The sequence below is a fragment of the Magallana gigas genome, chromosome 5 (genome assembly GCF_963853765.1).
Source record: "Magallana gigas chromosome 5, xbMagGiga1.1, whole genome shotgun sequence".
In the NCBI taxonomy this organism is placed as follows: Eukaryota; Metazoa; Mollusca; class Bivalvia; order Ostreida; family Ostreidae; genus Magallana; species Magallana gigas.
Window position 1 is genome coordinate 20,410,230 of NC_088857.1, and position 17,869 is coordinate 20,428,098.

The window sequence follows — 17,869 nt, forward strand, 5'->3', positions numbered from 1 at the left end:
TTGGGGCGCTCGTGCAAATTTTCCAAGACGTAAGCTGTAATGATACAACAAGATTCTATGCAGAAAGACATAATCAGGAAAATCATTTTGGGGCGCTCGTAAAACGATCCCGATTTTAGTACAATATTGGAAAATCCAATTCTCGTGCAAATTTTCCAAGACGTAAGGTATAATGATAATTTTACTTTGGGGCGCTCGTGAATACATTTGGGGCTCTCGCGAAACGTAATTGGGGCGCTCCAAAAAAAATTTGGGGCGCTCGTGCATGGGGCGCTTTGGCTTTGGGGCGATACGACAGTAACCCGTTAACGTCAATACGAGAAATTCGTATTGAAAACAATTTTGTTCAAAAAAATGTTAAGTTTATCAGATTTAGTCATAGATCCTGAATTGAAAGTATTTTTTTTAAATTTGAGAATATTGTTTTTTTTTTTTTTTTTTTTTATATTACTAGATACCCTGTACCTGAATTTTCAGGATAATTTTAGATCCATGTCTTGTAATTAACAATTATATTTCTTCTGTAATTTATTATTTGTTACAAAGATCTGTTAAACGTCCTTATATGTACATAATTTAATTGCAATATACCTTTATCTTAATTGTTCGACTTATTATACGTTTGAGCTATCTAAGCTAACAGCAGATTTTAAGTTCCCATGATTCCTTGCGAAATAGTTCTTACTGGCAGAAAACGGGAACAGAAGACGAATCAATAGACAAGGAAGACATCCTGGATGTCTTAACTGTTAAGTTATGTACTAAAAATCAAAGTATTCGTCTTTTCCGTCCTTTAGAAAATTGTTAAAGATCGTGTTAAATCGTGACAACTAAAATATAGAGTGGGGAAAACATAGTTTATATAGTATCCAAGGCAACAATTTTCTTTTTACCAGACCGGTAAGTCCCGAGAAATTATTGATAAGATATTATAGAAACGTTTTTAGCATGACAAACATCTCCAATACTAATTTTGTTTATTAAAATTCCAGAATAACTGTTTCATAATTAAATTTATTTGAAATAGCTACATTAATTGCCCCAAAATGCATGCATAAATGACAATATGAAATTATAATGTGTCTGTTGTTGATGGTGAAGTGCTAGAACTAACTAAAATATTTTAGATTCAGAAAGCTTTACACTCAATAAACCATATACATACATTAAGATTGTTATCAGTGTGGGAACAGTTACATGTAAATAATTAATGTTTGATCAGCCTATTCATAAATTAATCAATCATTATTTCAGTTGAATAAGGAGCAAACATGGCGTCTGATGGTGAAACAGTAAAAGTCATTGTAAGATGTCGACCAATGAATTCAAGAGAAAAGGACTTAAAATGCAACACCGTCATAGGTATGGAAGGCAAAAGAGGTCAATGTTCAATCCGTAATCCTGATGACAAGAAGGCACCGCCAAAGATGTTTACCTTTGATGGGGCATATTTCGTAGACTCTACAACAGAGAATATTTACAACGAAATAGCTTATCCATTAGTAGAGGTATTTTAACTGATTTCTTATTCTACTTCCAAATTACTCTCTGCTTTCTTGGATATTATGGTTTCTAGTAGCTGATAGAGATTATGTAATATATTTGTAATATACTTGATGAAAAATGTCTTTTTTATTAAGGGTGTGACAGAAGGATATAATGGAACAATTTTTGCATATGGTCAAACTGGTTGTGGGAAGTCTTTCACCATGCAGGGTATAACAGATCCTGCCTCCCAAAGAGGAGTTATTCCAAGGTGATTGAACTAAATGGAAATGTTATTTTCATCCCAGATTTTGGTATATGATGATAAAGATAAATTGAAATTGGTTAACGAAAAACTGTATAAATTTTTTTATGCATTAATTTTTTTTTCTAATTTCAGAGCTTTCGATCATATATTTGAAACAGTCTCTGTAGCAGAAAGTACCAAATTTTTACTCCATGCATCATACTGTGAAATTTACAATGAGGAAATTCGTGATCTTCTTGGGAAAGACGCAAAACAAAAACTGGACCTAAAAGAACACCCGGAAAAGGGAGTCTATGTCAATGGTAAAATTACAACAGTTGATGTTTCAATTGCATTATTAATTTTGAGGATATTGCAGTGATATGGAGTATGAAATAAGAAGTATTCCATTATAAAATTTAGGTAGCATTATAAAATCTAGGCAGCAAAATGACAGAAAAATAAAGTTATATGAAATTAATGATGCCAACTTTATATTTCATAAGAATGACCCCAAATTAAGTATCTTAGATATTTATTAGATTTAGTCATGTACATAAATATATTTGATTTGTTCTTAAAAAAAAAATATGGTTATTACCCATTTCCATGCACAAATATAAAAAAGTAAGGGCAGATAAAAATTTCTCATCGAATAATCATTTGTCCTCGATCTCTACATATAACAAAGAGTTGTGATAAGTGGATGTTACAGAAAAGATTTAAGGACAAGCTAAACATTGATCAGTGGTGATTTTTTTTTTTTTGTAAAGGACTCACAATGCACCCAGTACACAACGTCCATGACTGTGAGAAGATCATGCAGAAGGGTTGGTCAAACAGAGCGGTGGGAGCCACTCTGATGAATGCTGACTCTTCGAGGAGCCACTCAATTTTCACCATCAACATCGAGATGGTGACCGAGGATGAAGCCGGGGAGGAACACATCAGAGCGGGGAAACTAAATCTTGTCGACTTGGCAGGAAGCGAACGGCAGGCTAAAACAGGTTAGTGTCATAAAGGGCAGTAACTCTTTCTTAACTGACTTCTTGTGCATTGTCATGATTTGTAGTCTTAGGGATACAGATGTAATTTGATATTTTTCAATATACATTGTATATAAATTTAATGAAAATATTAATTTTCTGTTTAAAAGAAAAGAATTAATTAATTCAATTTTCAAATTCTTGCTAAGATATTGTAATTAATACAGGATTGACAGAGTGCATCAGCTAGCTTGATTAAAAATTGTGTCATGATTAGCACGTCAATTATTTTCTTTTTCTAGGTGCAACTGGTGACAGACTGAAAGAGGCAACCAAAATCAACCTGTCCCTGTCTGCCCTGGGTAATGTAATCTCTGCCCTGGTCGACGGCAAATCCAAACACATCCCGTACAGAGACTCCAAATTGACCAGGCTTCTGCAGGACTCACTGGGAGGCAACACCAAAACTCTGATGGTGGCCTGTCTGTCTCCCGCGGACAACAACTACGATGAGACCCTGAGCACGCTCCGTTATGCCAACCGTGCCAAGAACATCCAGAACAAACCCAAGATCAACGAGGATCCGAAGGATGCCCTACTGAGACAGTACCAGGAGGAGATCGAGAAGCTGAAGGCCATGTTGATGGGGCAGATCCCACTGCCAGAGGGAGGGCTGGGTAACATCGGTCAGTGGTTGCTTTTCTTTACGTATTTTCTGAAAACTGTAGGTTTTGAACCGAAAATGAAAGTTTATCAATGGGAAATCAAGGGGAAGAACTAAAATGAATAGAGTTTAAGGCAAAATAATGGATTTATAAGAATCCATAAAGCAGTACTTAACTTATAATGTATTTGAGACTCATTTTTTTAAAGCGATTTTTTAATTTAGTTGTATTACTTGTGTTTGAGATTTTTAGGGAGTGTTATATTGATGATCATATTGTAGATGCCTCCAAAATGCAGAAACCCAAAAAAGATTCTGAATCATCAACAAGAGAAGAACTTGAGGAAGAAAAACAGAGATTACGAGAGGTTTGTGATTCATATTATAGGTCTGTTGGGGTGGATGAATGTAAGAGGCACAACTTATATCTAAGAATGCAGTTTTCTTAAAATCCAAGACAATGGAAAAGTGGTTTAAAAAATTTGACCACCTTGTCTGCATTAAAGCCTGTATGATTAAAAAAATTCTTAAATTTTAATTTATTGATGAAATGAAAGATTTCTACCGTTTTAATCTTTGCACATATAGGAATATGATGCAAAACTTGAAGGAATGAAGGAAGAGTTTGAAAGAGAGAAAAGTGATAAGAAGAAAATCCAGCAGGATATGCTGAAGCTTCGAGCGTTTTACGACACCAAATTGTCCTCGGTGGATGGCCAGATTGCTGTGTTACCCCCAACATCTGCAGGTAACGTTTACTTTACGTTTCAAGAGTCATAACAATATATATATTTAAACAATATTTGTTTTCTTAGCTCTAGATACATAGTCTTGAAGTTTAGGGAAGGGAGGAGGATTAAAAAAAACCTTTATTTTTTTCTTAAATAGTTTAATATATGGTAACAGTTTCAAAAAAAAAAATCTGGGTATTTTTGTTTTTTATTGTACTTATTACAAATATTTATGTGTATGCATTCACTTGTACCGTATCTATGTCTGCATGTAGGTGTTTTGACATCGATAATTATATATCAATATATTTAGTACACACAATTATTTTGTTTTGCTTACACAATATGTGAAAAAATCATGAAAATGTTTTGAAATTATAGGGAAATGTAGTAAGGGGAAAGCCAAAAAATCTGGTAATCAATTTAGCTAGGAAATGTATGTATACATGGATTATATATAACATGTAAAACGTAAATTTAGAACTTGTATAAGCAGAATGTATATATTGTAGTTAGGCAGTTTAATTTGGTGACATTTACTGAATACATGTATCACAGAGTTATCTCTCTTTTTTGAGGGGGAAATATCTTATAGGAAATTGCCATGCTAATGAAATGTCAAAATTTTGAAATACATGTACTAGCTAGTTAACTAGATTAGATATATTGGTATTTACAGATATGATGTCTAACAAATTACTTTTTATTGTTGTTTTTATTAATTGAAATTTTTAATTTTATACATAAATATTTACTGCTTATATTATTATACCATATAACTACCTTTAAATTTTTTTCACTAAATTTTATTATCTTATTAATCTCTGATCAGAAGAAAAAAATCACAGCTTGAATAATAAAGGTTTATTCATTTTTAATAAACAGTGCATACTTTTTTACAGCATATATTAGTAATAGTTACTAATTATCATCAGATAGTTCAGTTGGATATTTTGTTTATAGTAGTAGTATACTTATAACTTTGTGATATAGAAGCTAGACTCAAGGAAGTTAAATACTAAAAGGTTTCCGATAAACAGCCTAACAGTCAAAATTTTCATAGCATTTAGTCAAATGGGAGAGTGAGTGTTATGTATAAGAATATTTTGATTGAAACAATTTGGGATTATTATTGGGAAAAAAATGACACATCGTTAGATGACAAAAATTTGATTAAAACTGAACATGAAATTGATAAGAAATATTGATGCAGGGAAGATCATTCAGGCAAGCTAATATATGTATTGATGATTTTAAGAGATTTAAGGTTAACAGCACTTGGAGGAAAAGTTTGGAAAGGGTGGGGATGGGGATGGTTAGAAGAGGGTACATTTAATGGGGGGGGGAGGGAGGTTATTAGGGCTTACACAGGGACCCAGAGGATTAACTGATGATGAATTTGATGATAGACAGACTGACATGCTAATGTGAATTTTGTAATGTAGTACTAGGAGAGGTAGAATGGCAGGATGAGAACGGGCAGAGTGAGTCAATAACTTTATAATCACGCTTTAATGTGCATCTGTGTGTGTTCATCCTTCTGACACAGAAGAGCCAGAGATCTGGACAAAAAATTAGATATGTGAAATTTTCAGGTTTAATCATATAATTCCTAGCTTGTCAAGGTTCATCATCCATCTATACATTCATTTGAACGATAAACCTGAATGAAGCAAGAATTTAATAATATTTTTCTTTTAACTATGTTACATTTATATCTCTTATTTAGAACTTTATGATGAATGGAAAATTCAGAAAGACAATAAACATGTACTTTGTTAAAAATATTATAAGGCATTAATACATTCAACATACAAAACCTTTAATTATTTCAGAGTTGTTCAAGATCTCTGGCTCTCTCTGTACAGTATTAATTGTTGATGTATGAACTGCAACAAGCATCTTTTTTTTTCACATGCAATGCTGTAGATATAATTTCATCATTTTGGTATACTGCAAATTTGAAAGAGACAATTGTAACAGCATTTGTAAATTTGCGGTGGTTTCTGTGTAAGATGCTTGTCCACAGGCTTGAATGTTCCCCCAGTTTGTTTGCTCACAGTTTGTTTGTTATTTCTAACACACCACATTGTTTTGGTGAACACTTTAAGTTAACCTGTTTGATTTGATTTAATAACATTCATTAAATGTGAGTTTCCTAACATTGCAGTACCTAATGTGCATGTCAATACATATTATGAAATTAATGAACTCAGAAATAATTCAGATTGAAAATCTTGTAAATGAAAAAAAAACCAAAAAACTAGCTATATGCAACATTTTGAATTTTAATGGTTCATGGTCATTGGAATCAGTTAAAGTAAATTTTAATTTAATTCAAAGGAGAAAATGAATGAAATACTGAATATGAGACCCTGACTATTTATAACACTGTTAGTGTCATTTTCGTTTGTTGTTTGGGTTTATTATTCATTTTTTTTTCGGCTGACTGTTTGTTTGTGTGACTAGGATGTGGCACACGTCATGCATTCCCTTTCCCATTCTGTTTCTGTGCAGTCACAGCAGAGGCAAAATATATATTTTGTACACACAATTCCCTCATATGCAAAACTCTCATATGCAAAACTATAATATCTCCAACGCTATACTCGCATATGTACGCAACTTACGTAAGGTCCTCATATGCAAAGCTATCTCGATCTATCGGTCACAGTCTCTGGTTTGACTATCAAATGCCTCTATACTTATGTGTACCTTTGTAATGAATTACATTCTTTAAATTTTATATTTTCAAGCATAGTCTTGATTATATGTAAAATGAAATGAATGGCCGGGGTGAGTTTCAGAAATACCCCTCATTTTTTTCTTCTATTATTTTCAAATTTCCAATTTGGAAAATGTCAATTGAATAAATTAAAAGCAGATACATTGTATATTAATAAAAAGCATGTATATATGCTTCAATATTCATATATATATCATTTATATCAAGTAAATGTAACATCTGTCACTTAAACATTTGACACACACTAAGGAAATAGGTCAGAGACAAGATAGATTGATAGAATGATAAATTTAGTCTCCAGACTCCATTCCATTACAGTGTGTACATTTGAACTAAAATTCTGATTGCATCTCCCTCCATTTTTTTTTTTTTTTGTCAATTTAGTGCTAAAATTGGATGAGGATGTGTTTTCCAGTGGTACGGGTAAGTTAGGACTTCACTCCATTTACACAACGACGGCAACAACTACTTTGTGTGTGCGTGCCCTATTGACACACGAATCTCTTGCGCTGCAGTGTGCCAATATAAGCTTATTCTATTTCAGTCTTCCCTACCAACAAATTGTCACACACTGAATCTTTCAGTTCTCTTCATTGTCCTTTGATTTTGTGCATTATTCTTTCCAGGAACATTTGATTTTGAACTTTTTTTTTAGAATAAAATATTTTAAATCGGTACAGTATTCGGTATAACATGATGTTAGATGGAACAGGGAGAGAACTCTCTATAAGCCAAAAGCAAGTCAGTTGATGGATACAAATCTTTATACAAACCGGCGGTTCATTATTTTGTTAATATGCATTTGAATAAGTAACTCGGAAAAAGTTGGTTATTTCTTAATATATGTCCCAACATATTATATTTCAAAAAATAATAAAAAATTGTTCAATGCATTTGGGGGGGGGGGGGGGGGGGTAAGCCTGGTGAAACAAATTTAGTCTTACTGTTTGATATACTTTTACATTTTCTTGTGCCACATAAGCTGTATGTACCGGTAATATGAATGAAAATGCCATTTCTAATATGGTACTGCCCTCACAATCACTCTTTCTTCATCAGCACTTTTGTTGAACTTGAAACTTCCATGTGCAAATTATGCACAGTTATCTATAACAGGTCTATCTGAGTGTCTTCAAGTCATTTTGCCGAGCGCTGTTTGGTTTTTCTCTGTTTTCTTGTGTGTGTTTTAATAACTCATTGGTATGCTTGCATTTGGTCATTGTTCCCTAGCTTTTAGGGAGAAACTGACATCTGTATCTCAATACAATATTAAGTGTTGGTTTTCTGTTTAGTAATTATAATTATAAAATGAAAAGTTTATTTAGTTTTTAAGACCATACAATTTCAAACAGAATATGAGAATGAAAAAAAATGTATAATCTTATTAATGATTTTAATATTCTAATACCCATTGTTTAAGCATCTTTCATTATAGTTTTTGATATTTAATAACCTGCACCAGATATGCTAAGAATGATATCTGCAAAAATAAATTGATCCTATACCACAGCAATTTCCCTTCTGAACACTGTATCATATGCTTGCACATTATGTATTGCTTAAATTTTATTTCCAAGACTATTGAAAAATTGATAAAATTAGAAGAGTGAAGATTTGCATTTTAATTGTTTGCATTTGTAAGAATCAAGTTTGCATCTATGATTTTGTTTCTTAATTATATAAATTTCCTATCTGTTTAAATTTGTAGATAATTAATATGTAATAGTTGTACGTGCTTACTGCTTTCACACATTGATTAATCAGTGTATGTAATGTTAGCAATATGTATTTGTATATCTTCCCTGATAATTATAGAGCCCCAGCCTGGACAAAAAGTGGTGACACAGTCTAATCAAAAAGTGGTTGCTCAGTCTGGACAAAAAGTGGTAACTCAAGATGGTAAAACTGCTGTGGTTGCATCAGCTCAAGCTGGCCAGCAAGTGGAGACAAGTGATGGTAAAGTGGTTGTTCTACCACCTGGAAGTCAAGTGGTAACAGACACAGAGAGTGGGCAACAACAGATAATCACTCCTGATGGCTCAGTGGTAGTGGCAGCCAGTGGACAGACAGTATCCGTACAGCCCCCTAAGCCGGCGATCAAAACCACTGCTGACGGTAAGGTGATCGTCATTGACTCGGATGGACAAGAAGTCGTTCAGCAGCCTGGTATACCGGTGGTAATGCAGGATGGGCGAACAGTGATGGTTGATCCAAAAACGGGTAGGCAAGTGGTGAAGCAGACAGTGGTAGTGGTCACGCCCAACAACCAGATGGTTAATGAGGACGGCAATCTAGTCAACGAGAAAGGTCAGCTGATCAACCCTCAGGGCCAGGTAGTGGATGCTTATGGGCGGGTTTTGACAGAGGAGGAGCTGGCTCAAGCCAATGCTGTTGCTGGGGAGACAAAGGTAACCAAATGATCACTCATTCAGTATTTTCTTATTTTGTTCTCAGTTTATAATGAAGAGTGAGGATGTAGTAATTTCTCAAGTTCAAGAAGAAAAACAAAATACTCCCTTGTTAAATTAAAATTCTAATGAATGGAAAGTCTTGTTTGAATTTCTGGAATTTGACGCCTTTTCAACTGGTAAAGAAAATGCAATGAAAACATTGCTGTGGATTGTATAGTCATCATGTGTTTTTATAGGTGATAATCAAGACAGTCACAAACACAGAGTACATCAAGACTACAGAGTTTGTGGAGGTGGAGAAGTCCGCAGGCCCGGAATCTGTGTCAGGGGTCAATCTACCCGAGGGACCAGGTAAACAGGGTCCAACAGAATACTGTAAACTGAAATGGGTTCTCAATTATTTTAGATATTTGTCAAAAGAAGGAGAAGTGTCCATTTGCTTTGCAATGTATGGAGATTTTATGACTTTAACTTCTATGGTTTATGTCTTAGGTTTCAATGACATTGCAGTGTCAGTCTGTGACTATAGCATTAGTGTTTTTCATTTAGTTGTAATACAATGTATTAAAAGTGATTTTCATAATTATGATGTGTATGGAATCTTACTTTTTACAGTAGTTCAAGGAAAACAGGCTGTAAAAGCTGATGGGACACCAGTAAGTACATTTATGGTTTATATATACCCCTACTATTTTAGAAATTGTATTACATATAGCATTACTCAAATAGGGATAGAATAAAGCAAATTTGACCATGTGCTTCTAAGACTTGACAAGATCTTTAGTGCTAAAAAGAGAGGCACATTTTGTAATACATGTATGTGGACCAGATAAATTTATGTGATGCCCAAAATTGGCTATAACATGTACATGTTTATACAATATGTATACAGTTTATAAAACTGCGTAGTCCATTAGAATAAATAAGTCAGTATTTCTTAAACTTGAAATTTATTCACTCAGGCGGACCAGGAATATGAGGAGGGTACCGCTATAATCATGGGCGGGGCCCCGGTACTGGAACATGAGGGCCCCATAGCACCTAACTCCTCCCCCACCCAGTCCAACATGCAGGACCAGATGAAGCTTCACCAAGAGGAGGCCTACAGGAGGTAAGGGTTATAGTATGGCTTGAACCTATAGATAAAGGGATGATGGGTTTTCTCCAATCTGTACTGAAAAGCTTGCAATAATGACTTGCTATATAATACATGTACCTGTAAATTGTTTTATACAGATGTATTTTAACAAAAGACTCCTTCTTTTCTTGCTTGAAATTTTAAAAGAAAAGACTTATATTCCTTCTTGGACAGCTCTGGTTAATATATGATTTAAATGAGCAATCAATAATCATGTATTTTATGAGAAATATATTATTTTACTTGTACTACAAAGATGAATGAAATGAATGCAAGGTTTTGTCTTGATTTACATTCTTCATGTTGTGATTATTTCCCTGTAGATTACAAGAACTAGAGAAGCAGATGGTAGGAGGAGAGAAGAAAGATGATACTGTGGCCAAGGAAAGACGAAGGAAGAGGAAACTGTTTGCTGATGAGAGAAAGCAGAAACTTGCAGGTATTGCACATGACTTTATGATTAATGTGTTATTTTGCATGTTGACATTGGTATGTACTGTATATTTAATCCTATACATTTGTATATTTTTTTCCTTACAAAATTCAGAGGCCATTGCCAACATGGATGATGATTTTATCCTGCTGCAGATTTATGATGAAACTCAGGATGAAGTCCGAGATAAAGATTTAGAAGTCAGGAAAATAGAAGCAAAGGTACAAAAGATGTTTATTACAACAATGTCTATTTTGTTAGGATATTCATTATAGTCACACTATTTTATCTACAAGTTTTTATTCAGTGCATTAAATTACAAATGTCATTTTACAGTTGATTTTTATGTAATCTTTTTTGGAACAAACTGCTTTCTTGTATATATTTACCAGTAGAAAATATTGGAATTTTTCTAATACAGAGATAATATCAATTAAAAAAAAAAAAACCAATAATTTTATTCATTGGGAACGTCTTGTTCTTTAAAGACACAAATGATCTATCGTACGTGACTGTAGAATATAGTATTTGTCATTAAATCTGAATCATTGAATTCGTTTTTTGCAGAATGAAAGCTTGCAGAGAGAAATAATAGATCTGCAGTCGGAGTTTCAGTTCGAGAGAATCGACTACTTGGACACCATCCGGAAACAAGAGAAGGACCTCGCCCTACTCCAGGCTCTGCTGGACAAGGTCCACCCGTGTCTAAGGAGGGACTGCAATTACGCCAACATGGACAGGATTAGGAGGGAATGCAAGTGGGACGAGGACGAGGGAAAATGGATCCTACCGCGAATGTCTATCAATAACACGGCCCTGCCTGTAGCTGGTATGTGGCAATACATTATTGAATATACATACGTAATCTTCTGTGTGAAATTTAATTAATTTGAGTGAACACCATGATATTGAAATAAGCACCTAATGAAAAAAAGAATTGGAGCACAGAATTGTGAATAGTTTATTGATTTGAATGCATGTAGGTTTTAATTTGACTGTTTACATTCCTTGATGCCATCAAATGTATTCTCTTGTGGATTATAACAATATGTGCCACATAGTACACTAAGTCTTGTATATTTTATCAAGACTTGTCTATGCTTTCTTACATTTACTGGTACCTTTCGTAACCATCATTTTCCATTTAAAAACTCTAATTAATGAAAATTTTTATAACTTTCTATTTATGATCCTATGTTCATGTATATTAGTTTAGTCGTAATGAACTCAGTAGTTACAATTAACTGTGCAACGACAAATTAACTAATGTTTTGTGTTTAACATCGTTTGTTGTAACAGAAAACGGATTCAGTTCTGCACCCAAAATGAATCATAGCGGTAAATACAAATTTTTAAAGAAAAATTATATTGGTGTTGGCAATCATTTTATGTATTTAATCAGCTGTTACATATTGCTTATGTTCCATATATAACCCTGTTTATTTAAAATGGTTTAGTTTATAATGTTGCTAGTTGTTGGAATGTAGATAGAACTAACCATTAACTTACGGTATATTGCCAGTAAGACCATCACCACAAATTAACCAGCATGCACCCCAAAGTAAACACTCGCAACTTCATATTTATTATTCATCAGAATCTTCTTCTCTGCTTCAATCTTTTGTTCAGCTGATACTGATATATTTAGCTCAGACCTCTTTGAAATTTATTTTTAATAGATACAGAAATGAGAACAGGATATGAAGAAAATGGTATTTCTATACACACCATTCTTTTGTTTGAGCTCTCCATCTTTTTCTGTTGCATTAAGCTATTGTATATCATATACATGTATTGTTTTATTTTTTTTTATCAGACTTCTTGTTAGAACAAATACATGTATATAAGTTTAGATTTTCTTGTCAGCTAGCATTATATATCCAACTTTTAGAAAGGTTTGGTGTTTCTATTGTTACAAAAAATGTTTTCAAAACAAGCAGCACATCTCTGTTGTTGTGTTATATACATGTACATTCTCTTATTCAAGGGGAAAACAAATTAGTTGAATTTTACCCCTTTTCGCAAATTTCTTTCTGCAACAGTTGGAGTGGACAATCACAAAATATTTGCTGCAATTGTTTGGTGATTTAAATGCACAGCAAAAGCTGGACAATAACTTAACTATTATTATTTCTATCAAAGAAGTTAATTGAATTTTGCACTGTCAATGAATTCTTTTTCTTTTCTTAACATGGCTTGGCTTATTGGAGATTTTAACTCAAAGCTGTTTATTGCAAGTTAATTGTCGAACAAATGTAGTACTATTAAGTAGTATACTTTCATGGCATTCAGAGAGTCCATGTTTTGCAAGTGTTCTCCAAAACAAGGTTGAATAATCCAAACATACTTGAACATGAATATCATTGCAGAAAACTTTTAAAAGACCTTTTCCTAATCAGCCCCTATATTTTCTGTTCTTTTAACTCAATCGGAGTCATTCTTCAACTTGAATAAATGTTTCTAGGTCAAAAGGTCAAGGTTATAACAGATCTCTCTGAAAATAAAAATCATTGTCCAGACCATATGTTCATTTACCTTAGCCCATTCTTGTTCATGCTTCACATATATGAGGGATGCTTGTTGGTAAAGGGTGTGCAGTGACCCTGAACCACATCTCAAAGGTCAAATTCAAAGGTCATTATGGTCTACTACTAAAATCTAGTTTTAGACCATAATTGCTATCCCTTTAGCCCAATCTTAATCTCAATAGCTCATACTTAACCAAAAGACTGCCAGTAGGCAAGGGCTATTCAATGACCTTGAAATAAGTTTCTATGTCAAATGTTTTGGTCATAGTTGATCTCGGTGTAAAAACCCTGTTAGGATCCTTTTTATTCCCTAATTGCCCTATCTGCTGCATACAACACTTAAGAAGTACTTGTTAAGGTCAAAACAAATTCCTCCAAGATGCTTTTCATCCTAATATTTATAATAAAGTGAGGTCATTTAAAAGAGTCACTATCTAAATAATGTCTACTGGTAATTCTTCAGTGTTTTCAAGAGAAGCAAAATTATCTAGTGGGCAGATTTTAATACATGTACTGTGTTCTGCATTTGACCATGTAATGTAACTTAAGTGTTTTGTAAACTAGTTTCACTGTTCTCCACTCAGCAGTTTAGGTCTATAGATATACATCGTAGTAATATAATGATCATATTCTATTTGTTGTAATAGAAATTTAGAAACAGGTTTTGGATGTTTATATGAGGAGAAATTCTCGGTTTATTCAAATATATATAGAAAGACAGAATAGTTATATACTGTGGAATATCATTAAAATTCGTGGTGGCTCAATTTTCGTGGTATTCGTGGGTAGTCCTCGCCCATGAAATTACATCCTCAACGAAAACTAATTATAAAAGGTTTGGCTTACCTACTGAAACTGAAAACTTACTCATCCATGAAATTAGATCCCCACAAACAAGCAAAAAACCCACAATCCACGAAAATTGGCCCCCACGAAATTAAATGATTCCACAGTAGTCTGAATCAAATGGATTCTACCGTACTTTTTACATTAAATTGATATAATATATATCAATATTAGCTTGATCATTTAATTAATGATTATATTTTATAATTTATATTGAAAATAATATATCGTACTGGAACTTCAGTTATATTTCATTACAAGTCAAAAATTATTCAAAGTTAATTATTTGTGATAAAAGGGCCTTTATGTCATTGTCTTAAAGATAATAGAATATATATCACAATCATATATATAGCGGTATTTAACCTTATATAGAGAGAGAGAGAGATGCCAATACTTTTTTATGCATGTTAATCTAGTATTTCTAATCTTTGAACCTTGACATTCAGAGGCCGTAATGCCAGCTGGTCGGCCAGGCGAGGGAAGAAATCGATCAAGGCTGTCTAACGGTGATGTCCAAGCCAGCATGTACGACGAGGAAGACCGCTTCAAAGATGTTAGTATCGATGTTAAAGTACTACTTACGCAGTATTGCTGTGTTATCTTGTTTTATTTTAACATCCCATTCTTGGACCTTTTTACCAATATTTTTCCTTTCAACTTCATGGTTACTGATATTTTTTTGTTATTTTAAATTCTTCAGAAAATAATGAGGAAGGACGATAACTCACACAATTATTTCCAAGGAAAACGAGCAAGTCAGCTTCTCCAGTCTAACGACCCAATCAACAGATTCAGTGAGTTCTTTATTTTCTTCTCTGAAGAATATATATTTTCAACTTAACACCCTCCTTTTAATTTTTTAGATATTAGAGGACAATAAATTTTTTTTACATTTTATTTGAAGTTGTCAGAAAAAATGTTTTGTTTTTTTTTTTACACATTACCTTATTGACTCTTATATTTAATTTTCTAAATCACAAATTAAGTAGATAAAAATAATTCTTTCCCTCACTAATAAATGTACAAATAAAATAAATGAAAACAATAACTACATTTTAATTGATTCTTGTATTTTTGCTGTAAACAGATATAAACGAAGTGAAGACAGCATACAGCTTAAAGAGTCCACGGGGGTCGATGACCAATGGTCACAAGACTGATGACCCGATGAGTAAGGGCCTCCGCGCTGCCGCTGTTCACGGTCAGCTGCTGCAGGAGGACACTATGGTCAGGAAACCCACTCGCCTCGATGCGCTGCCCTCGGTCAACTCCAAGAAAGGCAAAAAGAAGAAAAATTCCCTGGACCCTTTGTGATGAAGGCCATAATTTCTGTACGAATCGAGAGATTATTAGGGTTCAGATGCAATCAACTTTATATTCAATCGTGAACTTTTTAAAATTATTCCTTTTCTTTGATCAAAGATCAAACAGGAATTAAAGCAAATAATTTCTGTTTTTATTAAAGTTTACACAAATTGCAGGGAACAAGCTGATTAACATATCACCGAAATGCATGTTATCAATTATAGCTTTTGTTTGACAAATATATCATATGGTTTGTAAATTAATCTATCGCAGTGATGGTAAAAGTGTGATATTTTTTAAAATGAATGAAAGAGAGAGAAATTAAATTAAGTCCACTCTCTTGGTACAAGTGCAGATATCAGGGGTTTTTACTGGTAGATTACACAGAGTGCGAATTTTCTTGTACTGATATATATCTCTTATGAGACTATCTAATGAAGCAATCCTCATGCACTGCTTCTCTTTTGTTTGTACAATACGCCTTGAATTATAAAATAAGTTGTCAGAAATTTCTTGCCAGTTATTTTCTCATTCTTATAAGGTAGAGAAGGATATATCTTTTAAATATTAAGTTTTGATTTTTTTTTTTCCACAGCGGTATAAGAAAAGAAATTAAGAAGACAAATTCTTACTTAAATGTTATGCAAACTGTAACTAAGTTGTACATGTACATACATGCATTGGAAGAGATTTCAACTCTTTTTATGCACTTGTATACAAAGCAGTACTTTACATTGATATCATCCCCAAATCTTCTATGTTTTGATTATCATGGCTGATTATGTAAACATAAATCGTACTGTCTCAGTGTTTAGTATATTTTCCATTTATTGTTTTTAGTGTTGAAGTATTCTCATATGATTATGTGTTCACAACATACACATGTATGACTAGTTGGGAGTTCATTGACACGTCAAATAGTACCTGGTTTGTTGAAAGGCTGTATTCTTGTACATGCACAATCTACTTAAAAATAGAAATCCTATTTTAAATTCCAAGAAAGTCAGCTAAATATTATGAACAATATGATTTTCATAAATTGGGCTATAATGTCATGGAAGTCTTTCATTGTACCTCGATCCGTCCAATACATTTATATGTTATTGATTATTGAAATTTTATCTCATTATTAAACTTATATACACACAAAGTTTTCGGGTACTGAATACGAGTCGTGTACCTACATATATATATATATATATGTATACATTTTGAATTGATTTTAAATGTATATGTACTTGCACTGTGATCTTAGTTGGGACAGGTTTTTATTACATTCCATTTTATTGTGTTTATCATGTGTGAATCTTTTGAGTGCAATTCATAATTAGTATTAATTAAGTGCTAGAATTGTTATTTATTGTCAATCAAATCTCTTTCGTCTGTTCTTATTTCTCTTCTATTAGTCACGTATTACATTCCAATGTCAGATTTATCTTTGCTTGGTTTCTGACATTGTCATTGTCCTTTTTCATCCATAGATATGTTGCGTTTATTCTTATAGTAGCAGAGAAGAAAAATAAGCATGATTTTGACATTTTCAACACATTTTCTGAGTGTTAACAATTTTTCTTTCAAAAGCTGCCGACTTAATTGGGTTTATAGCAATCATGCAGTGTAAAGTTCTAAAAAGTACAAAATACCACGCAATTTAAAGTCCATATTTCATGGTCATTAAGTCATTATTGCCTCGGAGACCATCATCAACTAATATGTCGCATGGTGTTTTTTCCTTCTACGTGCAAATAACCTTTGTCTGTAACTTTAGTTTTACATGATGTAGGCCATGTTATTAACTACGATTGTTGTGTGTTAAATCTTATTTTTTACTTGTTTTTTAATACTTCAGAATCTGTAATTATTTTACTTTCCTGTAGATTCCGTCCCTGTGGAATTATTTGCCATTTTTCTTATTCAACTGTATTTTTCTTGGTAACATTTTATTGCAGTAACTTTTTTGTTGACATAATAGTGTAGAACTGGTTGACCAATCCACAACTGTTTATACTGGTGGTACTAATAATATTGGTGTTTGCCGTCCTAAATTGTCCAATAACCTTGGCAACAATACATGAACACAGTATTTGTAGATGTAAAGAATCATCTTGTTGTTCAAGTTTGTCAATAAAATGCTTTTTGTTTTCACAGGACTGTTTCTTTTTTAAATGGGAATTGAATCAAATGAGAAAATCTGATGGAAAATCATATCGTCTGACCACACCTTTAATCAGTAATTAAAAAAACCCTTCTCCTTCGGAGCAGCTGTAAGAACGACCATCCCCCCCCCCCTTTTTACTTCTGATAATATTTCTATACCATTGTTTTAATCTGAATATTTACAGACAC

The 17,869-nt window shown here is 33.1% G+C and overlaps 1 protein-coding gene across 8 annotated transcripts; it reads left to right on the forward strand.

The window, feature by feature from the left end:
• The first annotated feature begins 648 nt into the window (after positions 1-648).
• Positions 649-17,670, forward strand: LOC105319529 (osmotic avoidance abnormal protein 3). Of its 8 annotated transcripts, XM_011417105.4 has the most exons (22): positions 649-900; positions 1,255-1,508; positions 1,641-1,756; positions 1,886-2,055; positions 2,506-2,739; positions 3,021-3,404; positions 3,665-3,750; positions 3,971-4,130; positions 5,559-5,597; positions 7,244-7,282; positions 8,675-9,267; positions 9,507-9,621; positions 9,886-9,926; positions 10,233-10,381; positions 10,732-10,847; positions 10,956-11,062; positions 11,409-11,670; positions 12,141-12,179; positions 12,521-12,553; positions 14,665-14,771; positions 14,919-15,012; positions 15,306-17,670. In XM_011417105.4, exons 2-22 carry the CDS (start codon positions 1,272-1,274, stop codon positions 15,530-15,532), a joined length of 3,348 nt encoding a protein of 1,115 aa, XP_011415407.3. In that variant the 5' UTR covers positions 649-900; positions 1,255-1,271; the 3' UTR covers positions 15,533-17,670. The 8 variants fall into 8 exon arrangements, with proteins under 8 accessions (XP_011415407.3, XP_065939978.1, XP_065939974.1 ...); XM_066083906.1 differs by lacking the exons at positions 5,559-5,597; positions 7,244-7,282 and adding an exon at positions 4,495-4,527; XM_066083902.1 differs by lacking the exon at positions 12,521-12,553.
• The last annotated feature ends 199 nt before the right edge of the window (positions 17,671-17,869 follow it).

Excerpts from the sequence above, each read along its gene's own strand:
- LOC105319529 (XM_011417105.4), top strand. The coding sequence starts at position 1,272 with ATGGCGTCTGATGGTGAAACAGTAAAAGTCATTGTAAGATGTCGACCA. Across the intron at positions 7,283-8,674 it reads TGTGTTTTCCAGTGGTACGG|AGCCCCAGCCTGGACAAAAA; the intron begins GTAAGTTAGGAC and ends TGATAATTATAG. Across the intron at positions 11,671-12,140 it reads CACGGCCCTGCCTGTAGCTG|AAAACGGATTCAGTTCTGCA; the intron begins GTATGTGGCAAT and ends TTGTTGTAACAG.